The 21,438-nt window shown below is 64.8% G+C and overlaps 3 protein-coding genes across 3 annotated transcripts; 1 reads left to right on the top strand and 2 right to left on the bottom strand.

Annotated features, from left to right (window-relative positions):
- Positions 1-2,167: 2,167 nt before the first annotated feature.
- CHLRE_09g398555v5 (uncharacterized protein) lies at positions 2,168-3,376 on the bottom strand. The gene is made up of 2 exons (XM_043065897.1): positions 3,047-3,376; positions 2,168-2,832 (listed from the first exon to the last, which is right to left on the bottom strand). Exons 1-2 carry the CDS (start codon positions 3,148-3,150, stop codon positions 2,769-2,771), a joined length of 168 nt encoding a protein of 55 aa, XP_042920855.1. The 5' UTR covers positions 3,151-3,376; the 3' UTR covers positions 2,168-2,768.
- Positions 3,377-5,711: 2,335 nt separating this feature from the next.
- Positions 5,712-6,906, bottom strand: CHLRE_09g398554v5 (uncharacterized protein). Its single transcript, XM_043065896.1, has 2 exons — positions 6,591-6,906; positions 5,712-6,376 (listed from the first exon to the last, which is right to left on the bottom strand). The coding sequence occupies exons 1-2, from the start codon at positions 6,692-6,694 to the stop codon at positions 6,313-6,315; spliced, it is 168 nt and encodes a 55-aa protein (XP_042920854.1). The 5' UTR covers positions 6,695-6,906; the 3' UTR covers positions 5,712-6,312.
- A 7,950-nt stretch (positions 6,907-14,856) lies between these two features.
- On the top strand, positions 14,857-21,162 carry CHLRE_09g398550v5 (uncharacterized protein). Its single transcript, XM_043065895.1, has 17 exons — positions 14,857-15,249; positions 15,389-16,300; positions 16,425-16,475; positions 16,653-16,772; positions 16,896-17,001; positions 17,154-17,272; positions 17,395-17,531; positions 17,662-17,734; positions 17,871-18,497; positions 18,650-18,749; positions 18,953-19,029; positions 19,165-19,322; positions 19,487-19,535; positions 19,727-19,804; positions 19,919-19,975; positions 20,088-20,235; positions 20,379-21,162. The coding sequence occupies exons 1-17, from the start codon at positions 14,986-14,988 to the stop codon at positions 20,651-20,653; spliced, it is 3,351 nt and encodes a 1,116-aa protein (XP_042920853.1). The 5' UTR covers positions 14,857-14,985; the 3' UTR covers positions 20,654-21,162.
- The last annotated feature ends 276 nt before the right edge of the window (positions 21,163-21,438 follow it).

The raw sequence follows: 21,438 nt of genomic DNA, 5'->3' as shown, positions 1-21,438 counted from the left end.
GACACCTCTGAATACATGCATAGTAGCTGCCAGCATCACAACGTGGCAAAGCAGCCCGCACATGGACGTCGCCCAGGCGGCACCCAGCCCGGGGGTGCGTGCAAGGCCACGCGCTTGCGCGCTGAGCCGGCAGGGGCTGCCCGGGCTGACCGTGCATGCCGCCATGGCGTGGCAGGCTGGCACAGAGCCCGCGCATAGCGATGCAGGCGGCTGTGGGCAGCCAGCAGTCGCCGGCACGCAACCACCCATGCCGTTCGTCGCCCACCGCCGCCCACAGCGCAAGCGCAGTGCATCCCCAGTCGCGGCCCGGGCGGGGGACTGGTTGAAGGGGCGCCGTCCCACTTCAGGTAGTACCCAGAGCCTGGCAGGCAATGTGGGGATGCGTGGAGGGGCGGAGTGGACAAGGCGCGTGTGCAGGTATGCGTGCTTCGTGTGGGGGGCCTTGACGGCGGGCGGCTCGTCCGGTGCGGTACGGGCCGCTTCCGTGCCCTGGAGCCTTTGCGCTGTGCCTGCCCGGCTCTCAGTACTGAGCCAGCCTAGATGCCATGCTATAACGGCGCTCGGGCCGCCAGGAATCCACACGGCCGGGCCACACGGTGTCCGGGCGCCCGGCCACCCCACACGGCGCCGGGCCCACGGAGGGGCCCAGCGTCCGCGCGGCTGCTGCAAAAATGCCCAGCCCTGATTCTTTCGGACGTGTGTCCATAGAGGCTTGCTCGGAGCTCCCTGGCCGTGCACGGGGGCCATACCTGGCGCGTGGGTGGGCATGTCGACATGTTTGCCGGGTCCGCATTTCGTTAGGATTCGGGCTACCGCCACTTCAAGGCAGCTTGTTTGCGGTCATTTGGGGCGACCTATGTGCTAATAGGCAAATGGACGAACCGACGCCAGGAAAGTGGCGACTTTTAGACGGAGCCTTAGCGGCTCGCGACCGGGCCGGCCGCGCGAGAATTGCGCAAACAACTCCTGAGGCCAGACCAAATGCCGCTCTACCAGTGCGACATACGGCTTACACATATACCTGTATATCTAATTTCTAACAGCGCTCGCCAGCACCGCCACAAACGTGTGCCAGGTCGGGCCGTGGCACAGGGCCCGGGCACTGTCCTGCGTGCGCTTCCTGGGCCGCCATGCCCCTCTGGTGCATACCACTCCCACCCCCGCCCCCCAGACACCTCTGGATACATGCATAGTAGCTGCCAGCATCACAACGTGGCAAAGCAGCCCGCACATGGACGTCGCCCAGGCGGCACCCAGCCCGGGGGTGCGTGCAAGGCCACGCGCTTGCGCGCTGAGCCGGCAGGGGCTGCCCGGGCTGACCGTGCATGCCGCCATGGCGTGGCAGGCTGGCACAGAGCCCGCGCATAGCGATGCAGGCGGCTGTGGGCAGCCAGCAGTCGCCGGCACGCACCCACCCATGCCGTTCGTCGCCCACCGCCGCCCACAGCGCAAGCGCAGTGCATCCCCAGTCGCGGCCCGGGCGGGGGACTGGTTGAAGGGGCGCCGTCCCACTTCAGGTAGTACCCAGAGCCTGGCAGGCAATGTGGGGATGCGTGGAGGGGCGGAGTGGACAAGGCGCGTGTGCAGGTATGCGTGCTTCGTGTGGGGGGCCTTGACGGCGGGCGGCTCGTCCGGTGCGGTACGGGCCGCTTCCGTGCCCTGGAGCCTTTGCGCTGTGCCTGCCCGGCTCTCAGTACTGAGCCAGCCTAGATGCCATGCTATAACGGCGCTCGGGCCGCCAGGAATCCACACGGCCGGGCCACACGGTGTCCGGGCGCCCGGCCACCCCACACGGCGCCGGGCCCACGGAGGGGCCCAGCGTCCGCGCGGCTGCTGCAAAAATGCCCAGCCCTGATTCTTTCGGACGTGTGTCCATAGAGGCTTGCTCGGAGCTCCCTGGCCGTGCACGGGGGCCATACCTGGCGCGTGGGTGGGCATGTCGACATGTTTGCCGGGTCCGCATTTCGTTAGGATTCGGGCTACCGCCACTTCAAGGCAGCTTGTTTGCGGTCATTTGGGGCGACCTATGTGCTAATAGGCAAATGGACGAACCGACGCCAGGAAAGTGGCGACTTTTAGACGGAGCCTTAGCGGCTCGCGACCGGGCCGGCCGCGCGAGAATTGCGCAAACAACTCCTGAGGCCAGACCAAATGCCGCTCTACCAGTGCGACATACGGCTTACACATATACCTGTATATCTAATTTCTAACAGCGCTCGCCAGCACCGCCACAAACGTGTGCCAGGTCGGGCCGTGGCACAGGGCCCGGCAAGCGGGTCCCACTCGCGCACGGCCCTACGGGCCGGTCGTGTCCCCAGCCCAGTACCTTTCCTATAGCATCTTATACCACACATAAGGTCATTAGAGTAACCCGGGGGCATTGAATCGAGCCGGGGCCGACCTCGAACATCTAAATGTCGCGTTCGCCAGGACACGCCATACCAGGCCAGACAGTAGCCTAACTACACCTACGCATATATCTGTGTTGACGGCAATCGATAAAGCCCGAAAACAACGCCTATGTAGGATGTTGGCTTCGGTCAATTTCGCGACTTGAGCCTCGACGAGCACGTTTTAGCCTGCTGTCAAGCGCTATTGCTCCAACAGATTGCATGTAACATATATATTAAGTGGCGGAGTCTGTATCCCGCTCTGCATTTTTCTCGGGGCGACGTCTCCTGGCCTCCTCGGCGTGCGGGTTTGGCTGGGGAAACGCACCCCCCGGACGGCACGCGGTGAACCCCCCCTGATAGATTGTCCTTCAAGCATCAGCAAGCCATAGGCGCCGAGATGGATGAGTCCGTAGACGCGGCGGCTTCCTTGAAGGACAATCTGCCAAGGGGTTTTGGTGCCATCCCGTGGGCGCCTCCCTGGGGACACGCTTTTTCCTGGAGTGGGACCCGCTTGGGGCCCGGCACTGTCCTGCGTGCGCTTCCTGGGCCGCCATGCCCCTCTGGTGCATACCACTCCCACCCCCGCCCCCCAGACACCTCTGAATACATGCATAGTAGCTGCCAGCATCACAACGTGGCAAAGCAGCCCGCACATGGACGTCGCCCAGGCGGCACCCAGCCCGGGGGTGCGTGCAAGGCCACGCGCTTGCGCGCTGAGCCGGCAGGGGCTGCCCGGGCTGGCCGCGCATGTCGACATGTTTGCCGGGTCCGCATTTCGTTAGGATTCGGGCTACCGCCACTTCAAGGCAGCTTGTTTGCGGTCATTTGGGGCGACCTATGTGCTAATAGGCAAATGGACGAACCGACGCCAGGAAAGTGGCGACTTTTAGACGGAGCCTTAGCGGCTCGCGACCGGGCCGGCCGCGCGAGAATTGCGCAAACAACTCCTGAGGCCAGACCAAATGCCGCTCTACCAGTGCGACATGCGGCTTACACATATACCTGTATATCTAATTTCTAACAGCGCTCGCCAGCACCGCCACAAACGTGTGCCAGGTCGGGCCGTGGCACGGGGCCCGGGCACTGTCCTGCGTGCGCTTCCTGGGCCGCCATGCCCCTCTGGTGCATACCACTCCCACCCCCGCCCCCCAGACACCTCTGAATACATGCATAGTAGCTGCCAGCATCACAACGTGGCAAAGCAGCCCGCACATGGACGTCGCCCAGGCGGCACCCAGCCCGGGGGTGCGTGCAAGGCCACGCGCTTGCGCGCTGAGCCGGCAGGGGCTGCCCGGGCTGACCGTGCATGCCGCCATGGCGTGGCAGGCTGGCACAGAGCCCGCGCATAGCGATGCAGGCGGCTATGGGCAGCCAGCAGTCGCCGGCACGCACCCACCCATGCCGTTCGTCGCCCACCGCCGCCCACAGCGCAAGCGCAGTGCATCCCCAGTCGCGGCCCGGGCGGGGGACTGGTTGAAGGGGCGCCGTCCCACTTCAGGTAGTACCCAGAGCCTGGCAGGCAATGTGGGGATGCGTGGAGGGGCGGAGTGGACAAGGCGCGTGTGCAGGTATGCGTGCTTCGTGTGGGGGGCCTTGACGGCGGGCGGCTCGTCCGGTGCGGTACGGGCCGCTTCCGTGCCCTGGAGCCTTTGCGCTGTGCCTGCCCGGCTCTCAGTACTGAGCCAGCCTAGATGCCATGCTATAACGGCGCTCGGGCCGCCAGGAATCCACACGGCCGGGCCACACGGTGTCCGGGCGCCCGGCCACCCCACACGGCGCCGGGCCCACGGAGGGGCCCAGCGTCCGCGCGGCTGCTGCAAAAATGCCCAGCCCTGATTCTTTCGGACGTGTGTCCATAGAGGCTTGCTCGGAGCTCCCTGGCCGTGCACGGGGGCCATACCTGGCGCGTGGGTGGGCATGTCGACATGTTTGCCGGGTCCGCATTTCGTTAGGATTCGGGCTACCGCCACTTCAAGGCAGCTTGTTTGCGGTCATTTGGGGCGACCTATGTGCTAATAGGCAAATGGACGAACCGACGCCAGGAAAGTGGCGACTTTTAGACGGAGCCTTAGCGGCTCGCGACCGGGCCGGCCGCGCGAGAATTGCGCAAACAACTCCTGAGGCCAGACCAAATGCCGCTCTACCAGTGCGACATACGGCTTACACATATACCTGTATATCTAATTTCTAACAGCGCTCGCCAGCACCGCCACAAACGTGTGCCAGGTCGGGCCGTGGCACGGGGCCCGGGCACTGTCCTGCGTGCGCTTCCTGGGCCGCCATGCCCCTCTGGTGCATACCACTCCCACCCTCGCCCCCCAGACACCTCTGAATACATGCATAGTAGCTGCCAGCATCACAACGTGGCAAAGCAGCCCGCACATGGACGTCGCCCAGGCGGCACCCAGCCCGGGGGTGCGTGCAAGGCCACGCGCTTGCGCGCTGAGCCGGCAGGGGCTGCCCGGGCTGACCGTGCATGCCGCCATGGCGTGGCAGGCTGGCACAGAGCCCGCGCATAGCGATGCAGGCGGCTGTGGGCAGCCAGCAGTCGCCGGCACGCAACCACCCATGCCGTTCGTCGCCCACCGCCGCCCACAGCGCAAGCGCAGTGCATCCCCAGTCGCGGCCCGGGCGGGGGACTGGTTGAAGGGGCGCCGTCCCACTTCAGGTAGTACCCAGAGCCTGGCAGGCAATGTGGGGATGCGTGGAGGGGCGGAGTGGACAAGGCGCGTGTGCAGGTATGCGTGCTTCGTGTGGGGGGCCTTGACGGCGGGCGGCTCGTCCGGTGCGGTACGGGCCGCTTCCGTGCCCTGGAGCCTTTGCGCTGTGCCTGCCCGGCTCTCAGTACTGAGCCAGCCTAGATGCCATGCTATAACGGCGCTCGGGCCGCCAGGAATCCACACGGCCGGGCCACACGGTGTCCGGGCGCCCGGCCACCCCACACGGCGCCGGGCCCACGGAGGGGCCCAGCGTCCGCGCGGCTGCTGCAAAAATGCCCAGCCCTGATTCTTTCGGACGTGTGTCCATAGAGGCTTGCTCGGAGCTCCCTGGCCGTGCACGGGGGCCATACCTGGCGCGTGGGTGGGCATGTCGACATGTTTGCCGGGTCCGCATTTCGTTAGGATTCGGGCTACCGCCACTTCAAGGCAGCTTGTTTGCGGTCATTTGGGGCGACCTATGTGCTAATAGGCAAATGGACGAACCGACGCCAGGAAAGTGGCGACTTTTAGACGGAGCCTTAGCGGCTCGCGACCGGGCCGGCCGCGCGAGAATTGCGCAAACAACTCCTGAGGCCAGACCAAATGCCGCTCTACCAGTGCGACATACGGCTTACACATATACCTGTATATCTAATTTCTAACAGCGCTCGCCAGCACCGCCACAAACGTGTGCCAGGTCGGGCCGTGGCACAGGGCCCGGCAAGCGGGTCCCACTCGCGCACGGCCCTACGGGCCGGTCGTGTCCCCAGCCCAGTACCTTTCCTATAGCATCTTATACCACACATAAGGTCATTAGAGTAACCCGGGGGCATTGAATCGAGCCGGGGCCGACCTCGAACATCTAAATGTCGCGTTCGCCAGGACACGCCATACCAGGCCAGACAGTAGCCTAACTACACCTACGCATATATCTGTGTTGACGGCAATCGATAAAGCCCGAAAACAACGCCTATGTAGGATGTTGGCTTCGGTCAATTTCGCGACTTGAGCCTCGACGAGCACGTTTTAGCCTGCTGTCAAGCGCTATTGCTCCAACAGATTGCATGTAACATATATATTAAGTGGCGGAGTCTGTATCCCGCTCTGCATTTTTCTCGGGGCGACGTCTCCTGGCCTCCTCGGCGTGCGGGTTTGGCTGGGGAAACGCACCCCCCGGACGGCACGCGGTGAACCCCCCCTGATAGATTGTCCTTCAAGCATCAGCAAGCCATAGGCGCCGAGATGGATGAGTCCGTAGACGCGGCGGCTTCCTTGAAGGACAATCTGCCAAGGGGTTTTGGTGCCATCCCGTGGGCGCCTCCCTGGGGACACGCTTTTTCCTGGAGTGGGACCCGCTTGGGGCCCGGCACTGTCCTGCGTGCGCTTCCTGGGCCGCCATGCCCCTCTGGTGCATACCACTCCCACCCCCGCCCCCCAGACACCTCTGAATACATGCATAGTAGCTGCCAGCATCACAACGTGGCAAAGCAGCCCGCACATGGACGTCGCCCAGGCGGCACCCAGCCCGGGGGTGCGTGCAAGGCCACGCGCTTGCGCGCTGAGCCGGCAGGGGCTGCCCGGGCTGGCCGCGCATGTCGACATGTTTGCCGGGTCCGCATTTCGTTAGGATTCGGGCTACCGCCACTTCAAGGCAGCTTGTTTGCGGTCATTTGGGGCGACCTATGTGCTAATAGGCAAATGGACGAACCGACGCCAGGAAAGTGGCGACTTTTAGACGGAGCCTTAGCGGCTCGCGACCGGGCCGGCCGCGCGAGAATTGCGCAAACAACTCCTGAGGCCAGACCAAATGCCGCTCTACCAGTGCGACATGCGGCTTACACATATACCTGTATATCTAATTTCTAACAGCGCTCGCCAGCACCGCCACAAACGTGTGCCAGGTCGGGCCGTGGCACGGGGCCCGGGCACTGTCCTGCGTGCGCTTCCTGGGCCGCCATGCCCCTCTGGTGCATACCACTCCCACCCCCGCCCCCCAGACACCTCTGAATACATGCATAGTAGCTGCCAGCATCACAACGTGGCAAAGCAGCCCGCACATGGACGTCGCCCAGGCGGCACCCAGCCCGGGGGTGCGTGCAAGGCCACGCGCTTGCGCGCTGAGCCGGCAGGGGCTGCCCGGGCTGACCGTGCATGCCGCCATGGCGTGGCAGGCTGGCACAGAGCCCGCGCATAGCGATGCAGGCGGCTATGGGCAGCCAGCAGTCGCCGGCACGCACCCACCCATGCCGTTCGTCGCCCACCGCCGCCCACAGCGCAAGCGCAGTGCATCCCCAGTCGCGGCCCGGGCGGGGGACTGGTTGAAGGGGCGCCGTCCCACTTCAGGTAGTACCCAGAGCCTGGCAGGCAATGTGGGGATGCGTGGAGGGGCGGAGTGGACAAGGCGCGTGTGCAGGTATGCGTGCTTCGTGTGGGGGGCCTTGACGGCGGGCGGCTCGTCCGGTGCGGTACGGGCCGCTTCCGTGCCCTGGAGCCTTTGCGCTGTGCCTGCCCGGCTCTCAGTACTGAGCCAGCCTAGATGCCATGCTATAACGGCGCTCGGGCCGCCAGGAATCCACACGGCCGGGCCACACGGTGTCCGGGCGCCCGGCCACCCCACACGGCGCCGGGCCCACGGAGGGGCCCAGCGTCCGCGCGGCTGCTGCAAAAATGCCCAGCCCTGATTCTTTCGGACGTGTGTCCATAGAGGCTTGCTCGGAGCTCCCTGGCCGTGCACGGGGGCCATACCTGGCGCGTGGGTGGGCATGTCGACATGTTTGCCGGGTCCGCATTTCGTTAGGATTCGGGCTACCGCCACTTCAAGGCAGCTTGTTTGCGGTCATTTGGGGCGACCTATGTGCTAATAGGCAAATGGACGAACCGACGCCAGGAAAGTGGCGACTTTTAGACGGAGCCTTAGCGGCTCGCGACCGGGCCGGCCGCGCGAGAATTGCGCAAACAACTCCTGAGGCCAGACCAAATGCCGCTCTACCAGTGCGACATACGGCTTACACATATACCTGTATATCTAATTTCTAACAGCGCTCGCCAGCACCGCCACAAACGTGTGCCAGGTCGGGCCGTGGCACAGGGCCCGGGCACTGTCCTGCGTGCGCTTCCTGGGCCGCCATGCCCCTCTGGTGCATACCACTCCCACCCCCGCCCCCCAGACACCTCTGGATACATGCATAGTAGCTGCCAGCATCACAACGTGGCAAAGCAGCCCGCACATGGACGTCGCCCAGGCGGCACCCAGCCCGGGGGTGCGTGCAAGGCCACGCGCTTGCGCGCTGAGCCGGCAGGGGCTGCCCGGGCTGACCGTGCATGCCGCCATGGCGTGGCAGGCTGGCACAGAGCCCGCGCATAGCGATGCAGGCGGCTGTGGGCAGCCAGCAGTCGCCGGCACGCACCCACCCATGCCGTTCGTCGCCCACCGCCGCCCACAGCGCAAGCGCAGTGCATCCCCAGTCGCGGCCCGGGCGGGGGACTGGTTGAAGGGGCGCCGTCCCACTTCAGGTAGTACCCAGAGCCTGGCAGGCAATGTGGGGATGCGTGGAGGGGCGGAGTGGACAAGGCGCGTGTGCAGGTATGCGTGCTTCGTGTGGGGGGCCTTGACGGCGGGCGGCTCGTCCGGTGCGGTACGGGCCGCTTCCGTGCCCTGGAGCCTTTGCGCTGTGCCTGCCCGGCTCTCAGTACTGAGCCAGCCTAGATGCCATGCTATAACGGCGCTCGGGCCGCCAGGAATCCACACGGCCGGGCCACACGGTGTCCGGGCGCCCGGCCACCCCACACGGCGCCGGGCCCACGGAGGGGCCCAGCGTCCGCGCGGCTGCTGCAAAAATGCCCAGCCCTGATTCTTTCGGACGTGTGTCCATAGAGGCTTGCTCGGAGCTCCCTGGCCGTGCACGGGGGCCATACCTGGCGCGTGGGTGGGCATGTCGACATGTTTGCCGGGTCCGCATTTCGTTAGGATTCGGGCTACCGCCACTTCAAGGCAGCTTGTTTGCGGTCATTTGGGGCGACCTATGTGCTAATAGGCAAATGGACGAACCGACGCCAGGAAAGTGGCGACTTTTAGACGGAGCCTTAGCGGCTCGCGACCGGGCCGGCCGCGCGAGAATTGCGCAAACAACTCCTGAGGCCAGACCAAATGCCGCTCTACCAGTGCGACATACGGCTTACACATATACCTGTATATCTAATTTCTAACAGCGCTCGCCAGCACCGCCACAAACGTGTGCCAGGTCGGGCCGTGGCACGGGGCCCGGGCACTGTCCTGCGTGCGCTTCCTGGGCCGCCATGCCCCTCTGGTGCATACCACTCCCACCCCCGGCCCCCAGACACCTCTGGATACATGCATAGTAGCTGCCAGCATCACAACGTGGCAAAGCAGCCCGCACATGGACGTCGCCCAGGCGGCACCCAGCCCGGGGGTGCGTGCAAGGCCACGCGCTGCGCGCTGAGCCGGCAGGGGCTGCCCGGGCTGACCGCTCATGCCGCCATGGCGTGGCAGGCTGGCACAGAGCCCGCGCATAGCGATGCAGGCGGCTATGGGCAGCCAGCAGCCGCCGGCACGCACCCACCCATGCCGTTCGTCGCCCACCGCCGCCCACTGCACAAGCGCAGTGCGTCCCCAGTCGCGGCCCGGGCGTGGAACTGGTTGAAGGGGCGCCGTCCCACTTCAGGTAGTACCCAAAGCCTGGCAGGCAATGTGGGGATGCGTGGAGGGGCGGAGTGGACAAGGCGCGTGTGCAGGTATGCGTGCTTCGTGTGGGGGGCCTTGACAGCGGGCGGCTCGTCCGGTGCAGTACGGGCCGCTTCCGTGCCCTGGAGCCTTTGCGCTGTGCCTGCCCGGCTCTCAGTACTGAGCCAGCCTAGATGCCATGCTATAACGGCGCTCGGGCCGCCAGGAATCCACACGGCCGGGCCACACGGTGTCCGGGCGCCCGGCCACCCCACACGGCGCCGGGCCCACGGAGGGGCCCAGCGTCCGCGCGGCTGCTGCAAAAATGCCCAGCCCTGATTCTTTCGGACGTGTGTCCATAGAGGCTTGCTCGGAGCTCCCTGGCCGTGCACGGGGGCCATACCTGGCGCGTGGGTGGGCATGTCGACATGTTTGCCGGGTCCGCATTTCGTTAGGATTCGGGCTACCGCCACTTCAAGGCAGCTTGTTTGCGGTCATTTGGGGCGACCTATGTGCTAATAGGCAAATGGACGAACCGACGCCAGGAAAGTGGCGACTTTTAGACGGAGCCTTAGCGGCTTGCGACCGGGCCGGCCGCGCGAGAATTGCGCAAACAACTCCTGAGGCCAGACCAAATGCCGCTCTACCAGTGCGACATGCGGCTTACACATATACCTGTATATCTAATTTCTAACAGCGCTCGCCAGCACCGCCACAAACGTGTGCCAGGTCGGGCCGTGGCAAGGGGCCCGGGCACTGTCCTGCGTGCGCTTCCTGGGCCGCCATGCCCCTCTGGTGCATACCACTCCCACCCCCGCCCCCCAGACACCTCTGGATACATGCATAGTAGCTGCCAGCATCACAACGTGGCAAAGCAGCCCGCACACGGACGTCGCCCAGGCGGCACCCAGCCCGGGGGTGCGTGCAAGGCCACGCGCTGCGCGCTGAGCCGGCAGGGGCTGCCCGGGCTGACCGCTCATGCCGCCATGGCGTGTCCGGCTGGCACAGAGCCCGCGCATAGCGATGCAGGCGGCTGTGGGCAGCCAGCAGCCGCCGGCACGCAACCACCCATGCCGTTCGTCGCCCACCGCCGCCCACTGCACAAGCGCAGTGCGTCCCCAGTCGCGGCCCGGGCGTGGGACTGGTTGAAGGGGCGCCGTCCCACTTCAGGTAGTACCCAGAGCCTGGCAGGCAATGTGGGGATGCGTGGAGGGGCGGAGTGGACAAGGCGCGTGTGCAGGTATGCGTGCTTCGTGTGGGGGGCCTTGACAGCGGGCGGCTCGTCCGGTGCAGTACGGGCCGCTTCCGTGCCCTGGAGCCTTTGCGCTGTGCCTGCCCGGCTCTCAGTACTGAGCCAGCCTAGATGCCATGCTATAACGGCGCTCGGGCCGCCAGGAATCCACACGGCCGGGCCACACGGTGTCCGGGCGCCCGGCCACCCCACACGGCGCCGGGCCCACGGAGGGGCCCAGCGTCCGCGCGGCTGCTGCAAAAATGCCCAGCCCTGATTCTTTCGGACGTGTGTCCATAGAGGCTTGCTCGGAGCTCCCTGGCCGTGCACGGGGGCCATACCTGGCGCGTGGGTGGGCATGTCGACATGTTTGCCGGGTCCGCATTTCGTTAGGATTCGGGCTACCCCCACTTCAAGGCAGCTTGTTTGCGGTCATTTGGGGCGATCTATATGCTAATAGGCAAATGGACGAACCGACGCCAGGAAAGTGGCGACTTTTAGACGGAGCCTTAGCGGCTCGCGACCGGGCCGGCCGCGCGAGAATTGCGCAAACAACTCCTGAGGCCAGACCAAATGCCGCTCTACCAGTGCGACATGCGGCTTACACATATACCTGTATATCTAATTTCTAACAGCGCTCGCCAGCACCGCCACAAACGTGTGCCAGGTCGGGCCGTGGCACGGGGCCCGGGCACTGTCCTGCGTGCGCTTCCTGGGCCGCCATGCCCCTCTGGTGCATACCACTCCCACCCCCGGCCCCCAGACACCTCTGGATACATGCATAGTAGCTGCCAGCATCACAACGTGGCAAAGCAGCCCGCACATGGACGTCGCCCAGGCGGCACCCAGCCCGGGGGTGCGTGCAAGGCCACGCGCTTGCGCGCTGAGCCGGCAGGGGCTGCCCGGGCTGACCGTGCATGCCGCCATGGCGTGGCAGGCTGGCACAGAGCCCGCGCATAGCGATGCAGGCGGCTGTGGGCAGCCAGCAGCCGCCGGCACGCACCCACCCATGCCGTTCGTCGCCCACCGCCGCCCACTGCACAAGCGCAGTGCGTCCCCAGTCGCGGCCCGGGCGTGGGACTGGTTGAAGGGGCGCCGTCCCACTTCAGGTAGTACCCAGAGCCTGGCAGGCAATGTGGGGATGCGTGGAGGGGCGGAGTGGACAAGGCGCGTGTGCAGGTATGCGTGCTTCGTGTGGGGGGCCTTGACAGCGGGCGGCTCGTCCGGTGCGGTACGGGCCGCTTCCGTGCCCTGGAGCCTTTGCGCTGTGCCTGCCCGGCTCTCAGTACTGAGCCAGCCTAGATGCCATGCTATAACGGCGCTCGGGCCGCCAGGAATCCACACGGCCGGGCCACACGGTGTCCGGGCGCCCGGCCACCCCACACGGCGCCGGGCCCACGGAGGGGCCCAGCGTCCGCGCGGCTGCTGCAAAAATGCCCAGCCCTGATTCTTTCGGACGTGTGTCCATAGAGGCTTGCTCGGAGCTCCCTGGCCGTGCACGGGGGCCATACCTGGCGCGTGGGTGGGCATGTCGACATGTTTGCCGGGTCCGCATTTCGTTAGGATTCGGGCTACCCCCACCTCAAGGCAGCTTGTTTGCGGTCATTTGGGGCGACCTATGTGCGAAATGGTAAATGTTTGTTATGTGGTATAAGCAACACGCGGTGCAAATTACCTGATTCCGGCTGCCCCAGCCGCTTGCCTGTACTCCTGCGGCGTGCCGTGCCTCTTATCGTGCCCGCCCCATGCTCGTGCCTCAAGAGTTTTCCCCACTTCGCAGTCGGCAGGCCCCCACGAGTCCCATAGTTGTTTATATATCACAAGGACAGATATGGATTAATCGCGCTTGACAGCACATTACGGTATGTGCACAAGCGTAGCCATCATCACCTTGTTTTCTCGGGTACAGATGGCTTGTGACTGGGCAGGTTGAGTGGAGACTTCTGGCATCGTGCGCAGGGGGGGGGTAGAATCTTCCGAAACAGACCCCATGCCTCAAATGGATAGAGCTCAACGAGAAAATCACGAATCCGCTTTCAAAATCGAAAATGGGTTTCTGGGTGCAAAGTTATGACCCCTCAAAGTGGCCGGTCGGTCGGTCGGTCTGGGGTCCCAAGAGGTTTTGCACAGGTTCGTGCCAAGTTTTGTTCCTAGCGCTTCTGTCCAGCAGCACGCGGCGCAATGGGTGCAGCTCAACGATGCGTGCGTAGGTATACCCCAGACTCAGCACACGTGCATAGTTTGGGGCAGTTTGGGGAGGGGCATGTCGGCATTTCGGGAGATGCCTGGGGAACTGGTCAGGGACAGGCCGGTGCCGGCCGGGTTTTGCATGGATGAACGTGTCAGCACATTTCGTATCATCAAGTAACATTGAAGTAAGCCGTTGCATAGCAGGCCAGTCTATCAGGATACTTGTCGGCAGCCGGGCCACATGTCCACATGTCCACATGTCGGTCGGTCAAAGTGTGTTCCCAAGGCGGATCATCAAACATAGCGATAGAGCTCACCGAGAGCAGTCAATTGGCACCAACCTGACAAATAACTAAGGGGTTCTGAGGGGGTTTTGGGGGGTCGTACGGCAGGGGGGGTCGGTCGGTCGGTCGGTCGGGGGGTCCGGGAGGTTTTGTGGCATGGGGTCAAAAAAGTTTGTTCCTACCCCCCCCCTGTCGTGCGCATTCGTATCCCATGAAGCATCGTCAATAACTTGGAGGCGCCACCACGAGGCGCCACTCATGTTGGGATATACTGCGGCGCTGTGACGCATCGACTGTGGTGGCAGAAATACTTAAAGGGCTGCCAATGGCCTTGTGAGCGTCGAATACTCATGCTCGTGGTCCGGCACGACACGGCGGGCCCGCACCAGCACTGGCGACGGCAATAGCGGTGCATAACTAGCTATTGGCGGTCACGACGATGACGTGTGGCAGTGGTAGCCCCAGTAGCGTCCCTCCGAGTTGCTGCCAAGTGTGACTGTCGTGTCTGTAGCTGCCACCACTGCAGGTGCTGGAAACTCGTGCAGCACTGCCATCCCGCTATGGCAGCAGCCACCACACATGGGTGCCCAGCCCTCATCAGCTCCCAAACACCTCATTCCAGGCAAGGATTCGCAACACGTGACCTGTCACCTAATGTAATCCCACGCGTCTCAAAGTGCCATAATGCGGTTTCCAGTACCGAAAGGGAATGGGCGGGGCACACCCAATGGGACGCACCCCACAGCTCGCCCACGCACGTGGCTACGCGATTTCCCTAACTGTGCTTGTGTCTTAGCTGCATAGTCAGAGCGGTAGTCCATGACCAGTCACTGGTCACCCCTGGATACGACCTACTTGCAATACAATGTGATACGACCCCAATTCCAATCCGTGCGTGTCCGTGCGTGTCGGAGTCCAATGCCACTCCGCCAACACAATCCAATGAGGGGTGACCAGCAGCGTCAATCCAAATCCTACCCCTTACCATCCCTCTGCAGGCTCACACCCTCGTCGCCTCCGTGGCCCAACCCCAAGGCCTGCGGGCGGTCGCACCCGCTCTATGCGCTCCGCCCGCTCTATCAAGCGCCCACAGATCACCCATGTACGCCCACCCGTCACATGTCTCCTGGTGTCCGGGCTCATGCGGCTTGTATCGGGCCGACGCCCGGCGGCGCGCCCGGCCTGTGCCGGTTGCCTTGGGCGTGCATTATTCAAGGATGGTAGACTGGTAGCAAGATGGGAACGGACGAGGCCTCACGGACGAGGCCCTCAGGCGGCTGCGCGGACGCCTCACACGGCCGTCATCGCCTGACCTTGGGTTAGTGCCATGTACTACATGAGCAGCAAAGCAAAGGATTACATAACAGTATTTATAAGTGAACTGCATGACATCATGCGTCGACGGTAGCAACACACGGTAGCAACATCGCGTGTTGAAATGGATTCTTGTCTGCTGCAAAAACACTAATCCACAAGCTTGTACTTTGCGTGACGTATCAATTGTAAAATGAAAAAGAAGCATGGCATTATGAAGCGGCCTGGCGGAAGCGGAGGAGGCGGCGGGCTTTTGGACCGACTGCTCGTGCCTCGTATCGAACAGTATGCGGTTAGCAATAATTACACAGAGGTCGACGAGGTCGTCGAGCACCTGCGTAAAACATACCGGGAGTACCAGCGGCGCCAACTCGGGCCCTTTCGCTCCATGGTGACGCGCGCTATCGGCATACTGCAGCGGAAAGGAGAGCAGAAGGGTACGGAGCTGCAGCTGCAGGTGAGTTGCGAACAGCGAGGTCTGTCTGCCCTGAAACCCCACGGGGACTCTCTTCATGTGGGCTCCCTCCTGTGGCTCTCTCCTGTGGCTCGCTCCCGAGCTTTAAAGCATCTGACCCTTCCCCTACCGCATGCTGCAGAGCCTGGAGCAGAAGCACTTGTCTGGCCGCCGAGCGGCCGGGAAGGGCGACGGCCCCAGCAGCAGCAGCGGCAGCAGCCAGGACGAGGACGGCGGGCACGGCAGCAGCAGCGACGACGAGGGCGGCAGCAGCAGCAGCGGCGCCGACGACGGCTCCAAAAAGTCAAACGCTACCGGTTCGGGCTCGGAATCTGGATCCGAAGACAGCGACAGCAGCGACCCGGAGCTGGACCCCCGCGAGGCCGCGGCGCTGGCCAACACCGCCGCCTGCCCGCCAGGCCACATGAACAACACGCTCCTTAACATGTACGCCCGCTCCACCACGCCCACGGGCGCGGGGGCTGCGGAAGGCGCTGCGGAGGGGGCGGCTACGACCGCGGAAGGCGGGGGGCCTGTGGCGGCGTTCGCACCGCCGGCGGTCATCGCTGCGGCTGCGGCCCGGGCGCTCGCAAAGGAGAAGGCGGAGCGGGAGGCGAAGAAGGCCGGCGGTGGCGGCGCTGCCGCGGGCTCGAGGTCCGCCGCTGGCGACGAGGACGGGCCGTCGACCAGCGGACGGGCTGGGGCAGCTGCTGCTGTAGTTACGCCAGCTCCGGCTGTGAAGACATCTGCGGCGGCAGCGGTGCTGCCCGCATCGGCGCCGCCGGCTGTGGCCCCCGCGGCTGCGGCAGGTGGGCCGAAACGACAGCGCGAGGAGGGGGGCGGCAAAGGCGGTCCTGGAGGAGATGGAGGAGCGCCGGACACGGGTGGGCAGGGCATGCCCAAGTCGGCCGCCAAGCGGGCAAGGCGGCTGATGCAGGGTGGCGGTGGAGGCGGCGGCGGGGCTTCCCGCATGGGCGGCGGCGGGGCTGGTGGCAGCAGCGCGGTGACAGCGGCCAAGCCGGTGACGTATGCGGACCTGGGCGGTGTGGAGGAGGTGAGGTTGCTGACTGACGGCATCTAGACGCCCTGCCGCGGGTGTGGCTGTGGACTGCTGGACTGCGACGCCTCCACCCAACCGTACCGCTTCAACATGGCCCGTGTGCCCGTGCCCCGCTCAGGTGCTGGCTGACATTCGGGAGCTCATCGAGTACCCACTGCGCCATCCCGAGGTGAGGCCAGGGAGAGCAGCATGGTTTCCCCTCACGTGCACATTGGTACGGCACCGTGTTGCATCGGTTGCACTTCATGCGATGTGCAACCATACCAGCGGCTACCGCCGCCGCTCTTGCTCCTTGGCACACCCTGGCTCCGCTGCTCCTCGCTGTCCCCACCTGCCCCACGTGCAGGTGTACGCCTGGCTGGGGGTGGAGCCGCCGCGGGGTGTGCTGCTGCACGGCCCGCCCGGCTGCGGCAAGACGGCGCTGGCCAACGCCATCGCCAACGAGTGCGGCGTGCCCTTCCTGCGGGTGCGTGATGCCTTTCACGGGCCAATCCTGTAAAGCTTAGTCTAGTGCCTGTAAATTGCACTCTGCAATGCCGTAAGGCACCGTCACCGCGTGTGTCTGGCTGACGCCAATGTCTGCGCCCAGGTGTCTGCGCCCGAGATTGTGAGCGGCATGAGCGGCGAGAGCGAGGCCAAGCTGCGTCAGCTGTTTAACGAGGCGCGCGAGCTGGCGCCCTGCATCGTGTTCATCGGTGAGTCCTGCCTTGGCGGGTTGGGCACAAGTATCCAAGAAACGGGTGTGCAGTCCTGCCCGTGTTGTGTTGTGCTGTGTATTGAGGCCGACTTGCTGCAACGTGCCGTGCTTTGTATCCCACTTGTCGACGTTCGCCTCTGCGGCATGCAGATGAAATCGACGCCATCTTCCCCAAGCGCGAGACGGCCCAGCGCGAGATGGAGAGGCGCATCGTGGCGCAGATGCTAACGTGCATGGACGACCTGGCCGCGCCGCCGCCGCCTCCCGGGGTAAGGCAAGGGCGCATGGGGCGTGAAGTAGCTGCCAGGCCTTGCACGAAGCCTCTGGCGTGTGGCAGCTGGAGTTGCTGTGGCAGGCTTGGTCACCTCTGGATTTTGCCGTGCGTGCACAGGAGGTCAAGGAGGCGGGCAAGGACGGCGCGGAGGAGGACGGCGCCGGTGAGGAGGGCGGCACCGCACCGCGCGCCTCGCCGCACGTGGTTGTGATTGGAGCCACCAACCGCCCCGACTCGCTGGACACGGCACTCAGGTGCGGCCGGGCTCATGCAGCCGTCACACGAGCTATCTCGCGTATGTCCGGGAGACGGCGGACAGCTATTTGCCCGTGCCGGCTCTGCTGGACGTGACTCGCTTCGCCTTGCGTTGCCTTTGCTGAGCAGGCGCGCTGGCCGCTTTGACCGGGAGATCTCGCTCGGCATTCCCACGGAGGCGGCGCGTGTCAAGATCCTGCAGGTGCGAGGGAGGAGGAGGGGGGCATGAGGCGGGGCAGAGCTGGGTGCAGCCGCAAAGTTCAAGGCATGCGGCGAGCGTGCCTGCTTGCTCTTTCAGCCCTTTGCTCGCATGGACGTCGTGGCGCTGCCCCGTGCAGGTGCTGGCCCGGCGCCTGCGCCTGGAGGGCAACTTCGACTTCCGCGCCGTGGCCAAGCGCACACCGGGCTACGTGGGCGCCGACCTGGCCGCACTGATGAAGGAGGCGGCGGCGGTGGCGGTCAGCCGCATCTTCACGCGGCTGGAGGCGGCCCGCGTGGCGTCGGCAGCAGCAGCAGCAGCAGCAGCGCCAGCTACGGCAAGCGCCGGCCTATCGACACCGGCAGCAGGTGCAGTGGCGTCGGACACGGCAGGAAAGCCGGAGGAGGCTGTGAAGGCGGACAACGCGACGGAAGCTGGTGCAGACAAGGAGTCTGCAGCGGCGGTGGCGGAAGCTGCGGCACAGCTGGAGCCGCAGGCAAACGGACCTGCCGCAGGCGCGGATGCGGAGATGACGGAGGCGGAGGTGGCGCAGGCGGCAGGGGCTGCGCTGCTGGCCGCGGACGTTGCGGCTTTCAGCGGCGCCGGGTTTGGGCTGGGGCCGCTGGGGCCGGCTGAGCTGGCGGGCCTGGCCATTACCATGTCGGACTTTGAGGCGGCGCTGCCCAAGGTGCAGCCCAGCGTGCGGCGTGAGGGCTTCACCACCACCCCGGACGTCACGTGGGACGACGTGGGCGCGCTGGCGGAGGTGCGTGCGCGGCTACGCGGAGGGATGCGTCGGACAGGAGGAGACCCTAAGCAGATCAGCATGGTTTGGCTGTCGAAGGAGGTAGTTGCCTCCACAGTCACGCGGGCTCCGAGTTATGTTAGGCCGTCCATGCCGTCCACTCCCTGCCGCAGGTGCGCGAGGAGCTGTCATTCGCGGTGACGGAGCCGATCAAATGGCCCGAGCGCTTCGAGGCCCTGGGGCTGCCGGCGGCCAGCGGCGTGCTGCTGTACGGTGGGTACGGGCGGAAGGGTATTGAAGGGGTGCAGGGTTGTTAGTTGGCATCAGTACGTCGCGCAGCGTGCCAGTGCGTGAGGCGGATGGCGCTCCGGGTGGGGACTGGCATGCACGTTGGGGCGTTTGCAGTTTGACGGCTTGCCGTTGTGCACTGCCTGTGTCTCACTATTCAGTTCACTCCTCGACACCCGTTTTCGCAGGCCCTCCTGGCTGCGGCAAGACGCTGGTGGCCAAGGCGGTGGCGAACGAGTCGGGCGCCAACTTCATCAGCATCAAGGTGCGCGGCACCGGCCTTGCTCTACACCCTTGCTTCTGGCAGCACAGTATCGGATGCCGCTTAATCACGAGCAAACTGCATATGCATATTCATACGAGTGTGTACCTACGACCCGCACGCGACCGCGGCACACAGGGCCCGGAGCTGCTGAACAAGTACGTGGGCGAGTCGGAGCGCGCCGTGCGGCAGCTGTTCGCCCGCGCTCGCGCCGCGCACCCCTGCGTGCTGTTTTTTGACGAGCTGGACGCACTGGCGCCGCGCCGCGGCACCGACAACAACCAGGCAGCGGAGAGGTGCGTGCAGGGGGAATGCGGCTAAGCAGTATGATGCCGCCTGGCTGCCTGGGAGCCGAGTGCCAGGGTACCGTATCCTGCGAAGGGGGATACGGTACCAGTGTTTCCTTGCTGCCTTCTGACTGCGTTCGCTTACACTGCATGGCCACGCGAGTTGCCCGCAGGGTTGTGAACCAGCTGCTGACGGAGATGGACGGCGTGGATAGCCGCCAGGTGGGGGCTTGCGGCGTATGGGTAGCGCAAGACCGTATGCTTGGTGGTGTGGGTTCCTTGCGTGTGGCTGGCTGTAAAAAGCCTGCATCTCCTCCTGATGGACTCGCCTGGCTCTCTTGCGCTTCCTGTCATGTACCGTATATCTGTGTGAAACTAAACTTGCCTTTGCGCCTTTTCCTGCGGCCCTGCAGGGTTTGTTCATCGTGGCCGCCACCAACCGGCCCGACATGATTGACCCCGCATTGCTGCGGCCTGGTCGCCTGGAGAAGGTGGGTACGGGCGCACAGGTGCTGGCTCGCTACATTGCGCATGTGTGCCATGTCTGCTGTCACGTTACGCTTCAGTCTTCACCTCACCACCAACAAGCTGCCCCTCGCGCACAGGTGCTGTACGTGCCGCTGCCGCCGCCACAGGACCGGGCGGCCATCCTGAAAGCGCAGGTGGGTGATGCGTGCATTCGGCGAACGCGCACCGCCGTAACGGGGAATTGCATTGTGCACTGCCGCCTGTGCCCGTCCAGCCTCCAACTCACACTCTCCACCCAATGTGCAGGTTCGCAAGACGCCGCTGGAGCCGGATGTGGACCTGGCGGCGGTGGCGATTGATGGCCGCTGCGAGGGCTACAGCGGCGCGGACTGCGCGGCGCTGGTGCGCGAGGCGGCGGTGCTGGCACTCAAGGAGGCCATGCGGGCGGGGCCGGGTGAGTGCTGGTTTCATGGGTGTGCTTGCGGTCTCTGCCTGTTTCAGGAACTATGCAAGCTACTGGGAGCTGGGCTTCGACGTCCCGCGCTTCCCGCCTGCTGATAATGGCTTGCGGTGCTAAGATGTTGTCCTTTCCTACAGACTGCGGCTCGCCGCGTGTGGGCGCTCGGCACTTCGAGGCGGCACTTGGGCGCGTGCAGCCAAGCGTCAGCCGAAAGGACAGGGCCTCCTATGAGGCGCTGCGAGTCCGGCTGCGCGGCTCGCGCTCCGTCATACAGCCAGCAGCGGCCGTGGTTGAGATGCCGCCCTCCGGCGCAGCAGGGGGTACGGGGGAGGCAGCCGTGAAGGCGGGAGGTGCTGGGGCTGGTAATCCGCCGCTGTACGCACCTAACGGGTCCGAGATGGCGGACGGCTAGTGGGCAACTGGGTGCATGTAGAGGAGCAAGCCGGGTATACGTTTGTACATAGTTCCTGGGCGGATGCACTTTAGGCATATTTGGGCGACCCATGCAGCTGAGGACGGGCATTGAAGGTCGTGGAACAGCATTCTTGCTAATGTGTGTGCGATGGGACAGTGTCAAGGCAGGTTGGTGAAGTCCCGCAGGGTGCAGCTGATTCCCAGACCCCAGAAGATGGTAAACAATTTGCGACGGCAGGGCAGGAGTGCGCGGCTGGTCGAACGCCGGAGTTACTGCTTGCCGGAGTGTGAGGAAGCGCCGCGGGTTGGAATGGGGAATATCGCGGCTGAGTTTCGGGGTAGGGCTGCATCGCGCGCCCTCAGGACCGAGTGCGGTTTAGCGACTCCCCGGTCACGGGAAAAGGGGCTGAGCCCCTCCACAGTCTGAGGCCGAACAACCTCACCGCCCGGACATAGCCGGGGTCAAGGCCGGGGTCGGTTTCCACAGGCACATAGCCAAACCGGTGCCTAGCAATCGCGATGCCACAGCAGAGCCAACCGCAGCCAGATGCAGCACTGTTGTCAACAGCTGCACTACTTGTCATGCCGCTACGCATGCCCTGCCAGCCCCACCGCGGACCGCTACCTAGACACAAGCCTGCTCCTCAGCCTGCGCGCTTGCGCCGCTTCTTGGGCGGCGCTGCGCTCTCCTCCTCCACGTGGCCTTGCTCGCGCCCTCCGCAAGCGCTGTGCCTACTACGCCGTCACGAGCCGCCCGCCGTCAAGGCCCCCCCACACGAAGCA

This window comes from Chlamydomonas reinhardtii, chromosome 9, assembly GCF_000002595.2.
Source record: "Chlamydomonas reinhardtii strain CC-503 cw92 mt+ chromosome 9, whole genome shotgun sequence".
NCBI classification, from domain to species: domain Eukaryota; kingdom Viridiplantae; phylum Chlorophyta; class Chlorophyceae; order Chlamydomonadales; family Chlamydomonadaceae; genus Chlamydomonas; species Chlamydomonas reinhardtii.
The sequence above is the reverse complement of the archived record's forward strand: the minus strand, read 5'-3'. Positions and strand labels throughout refer to the sequence as shown.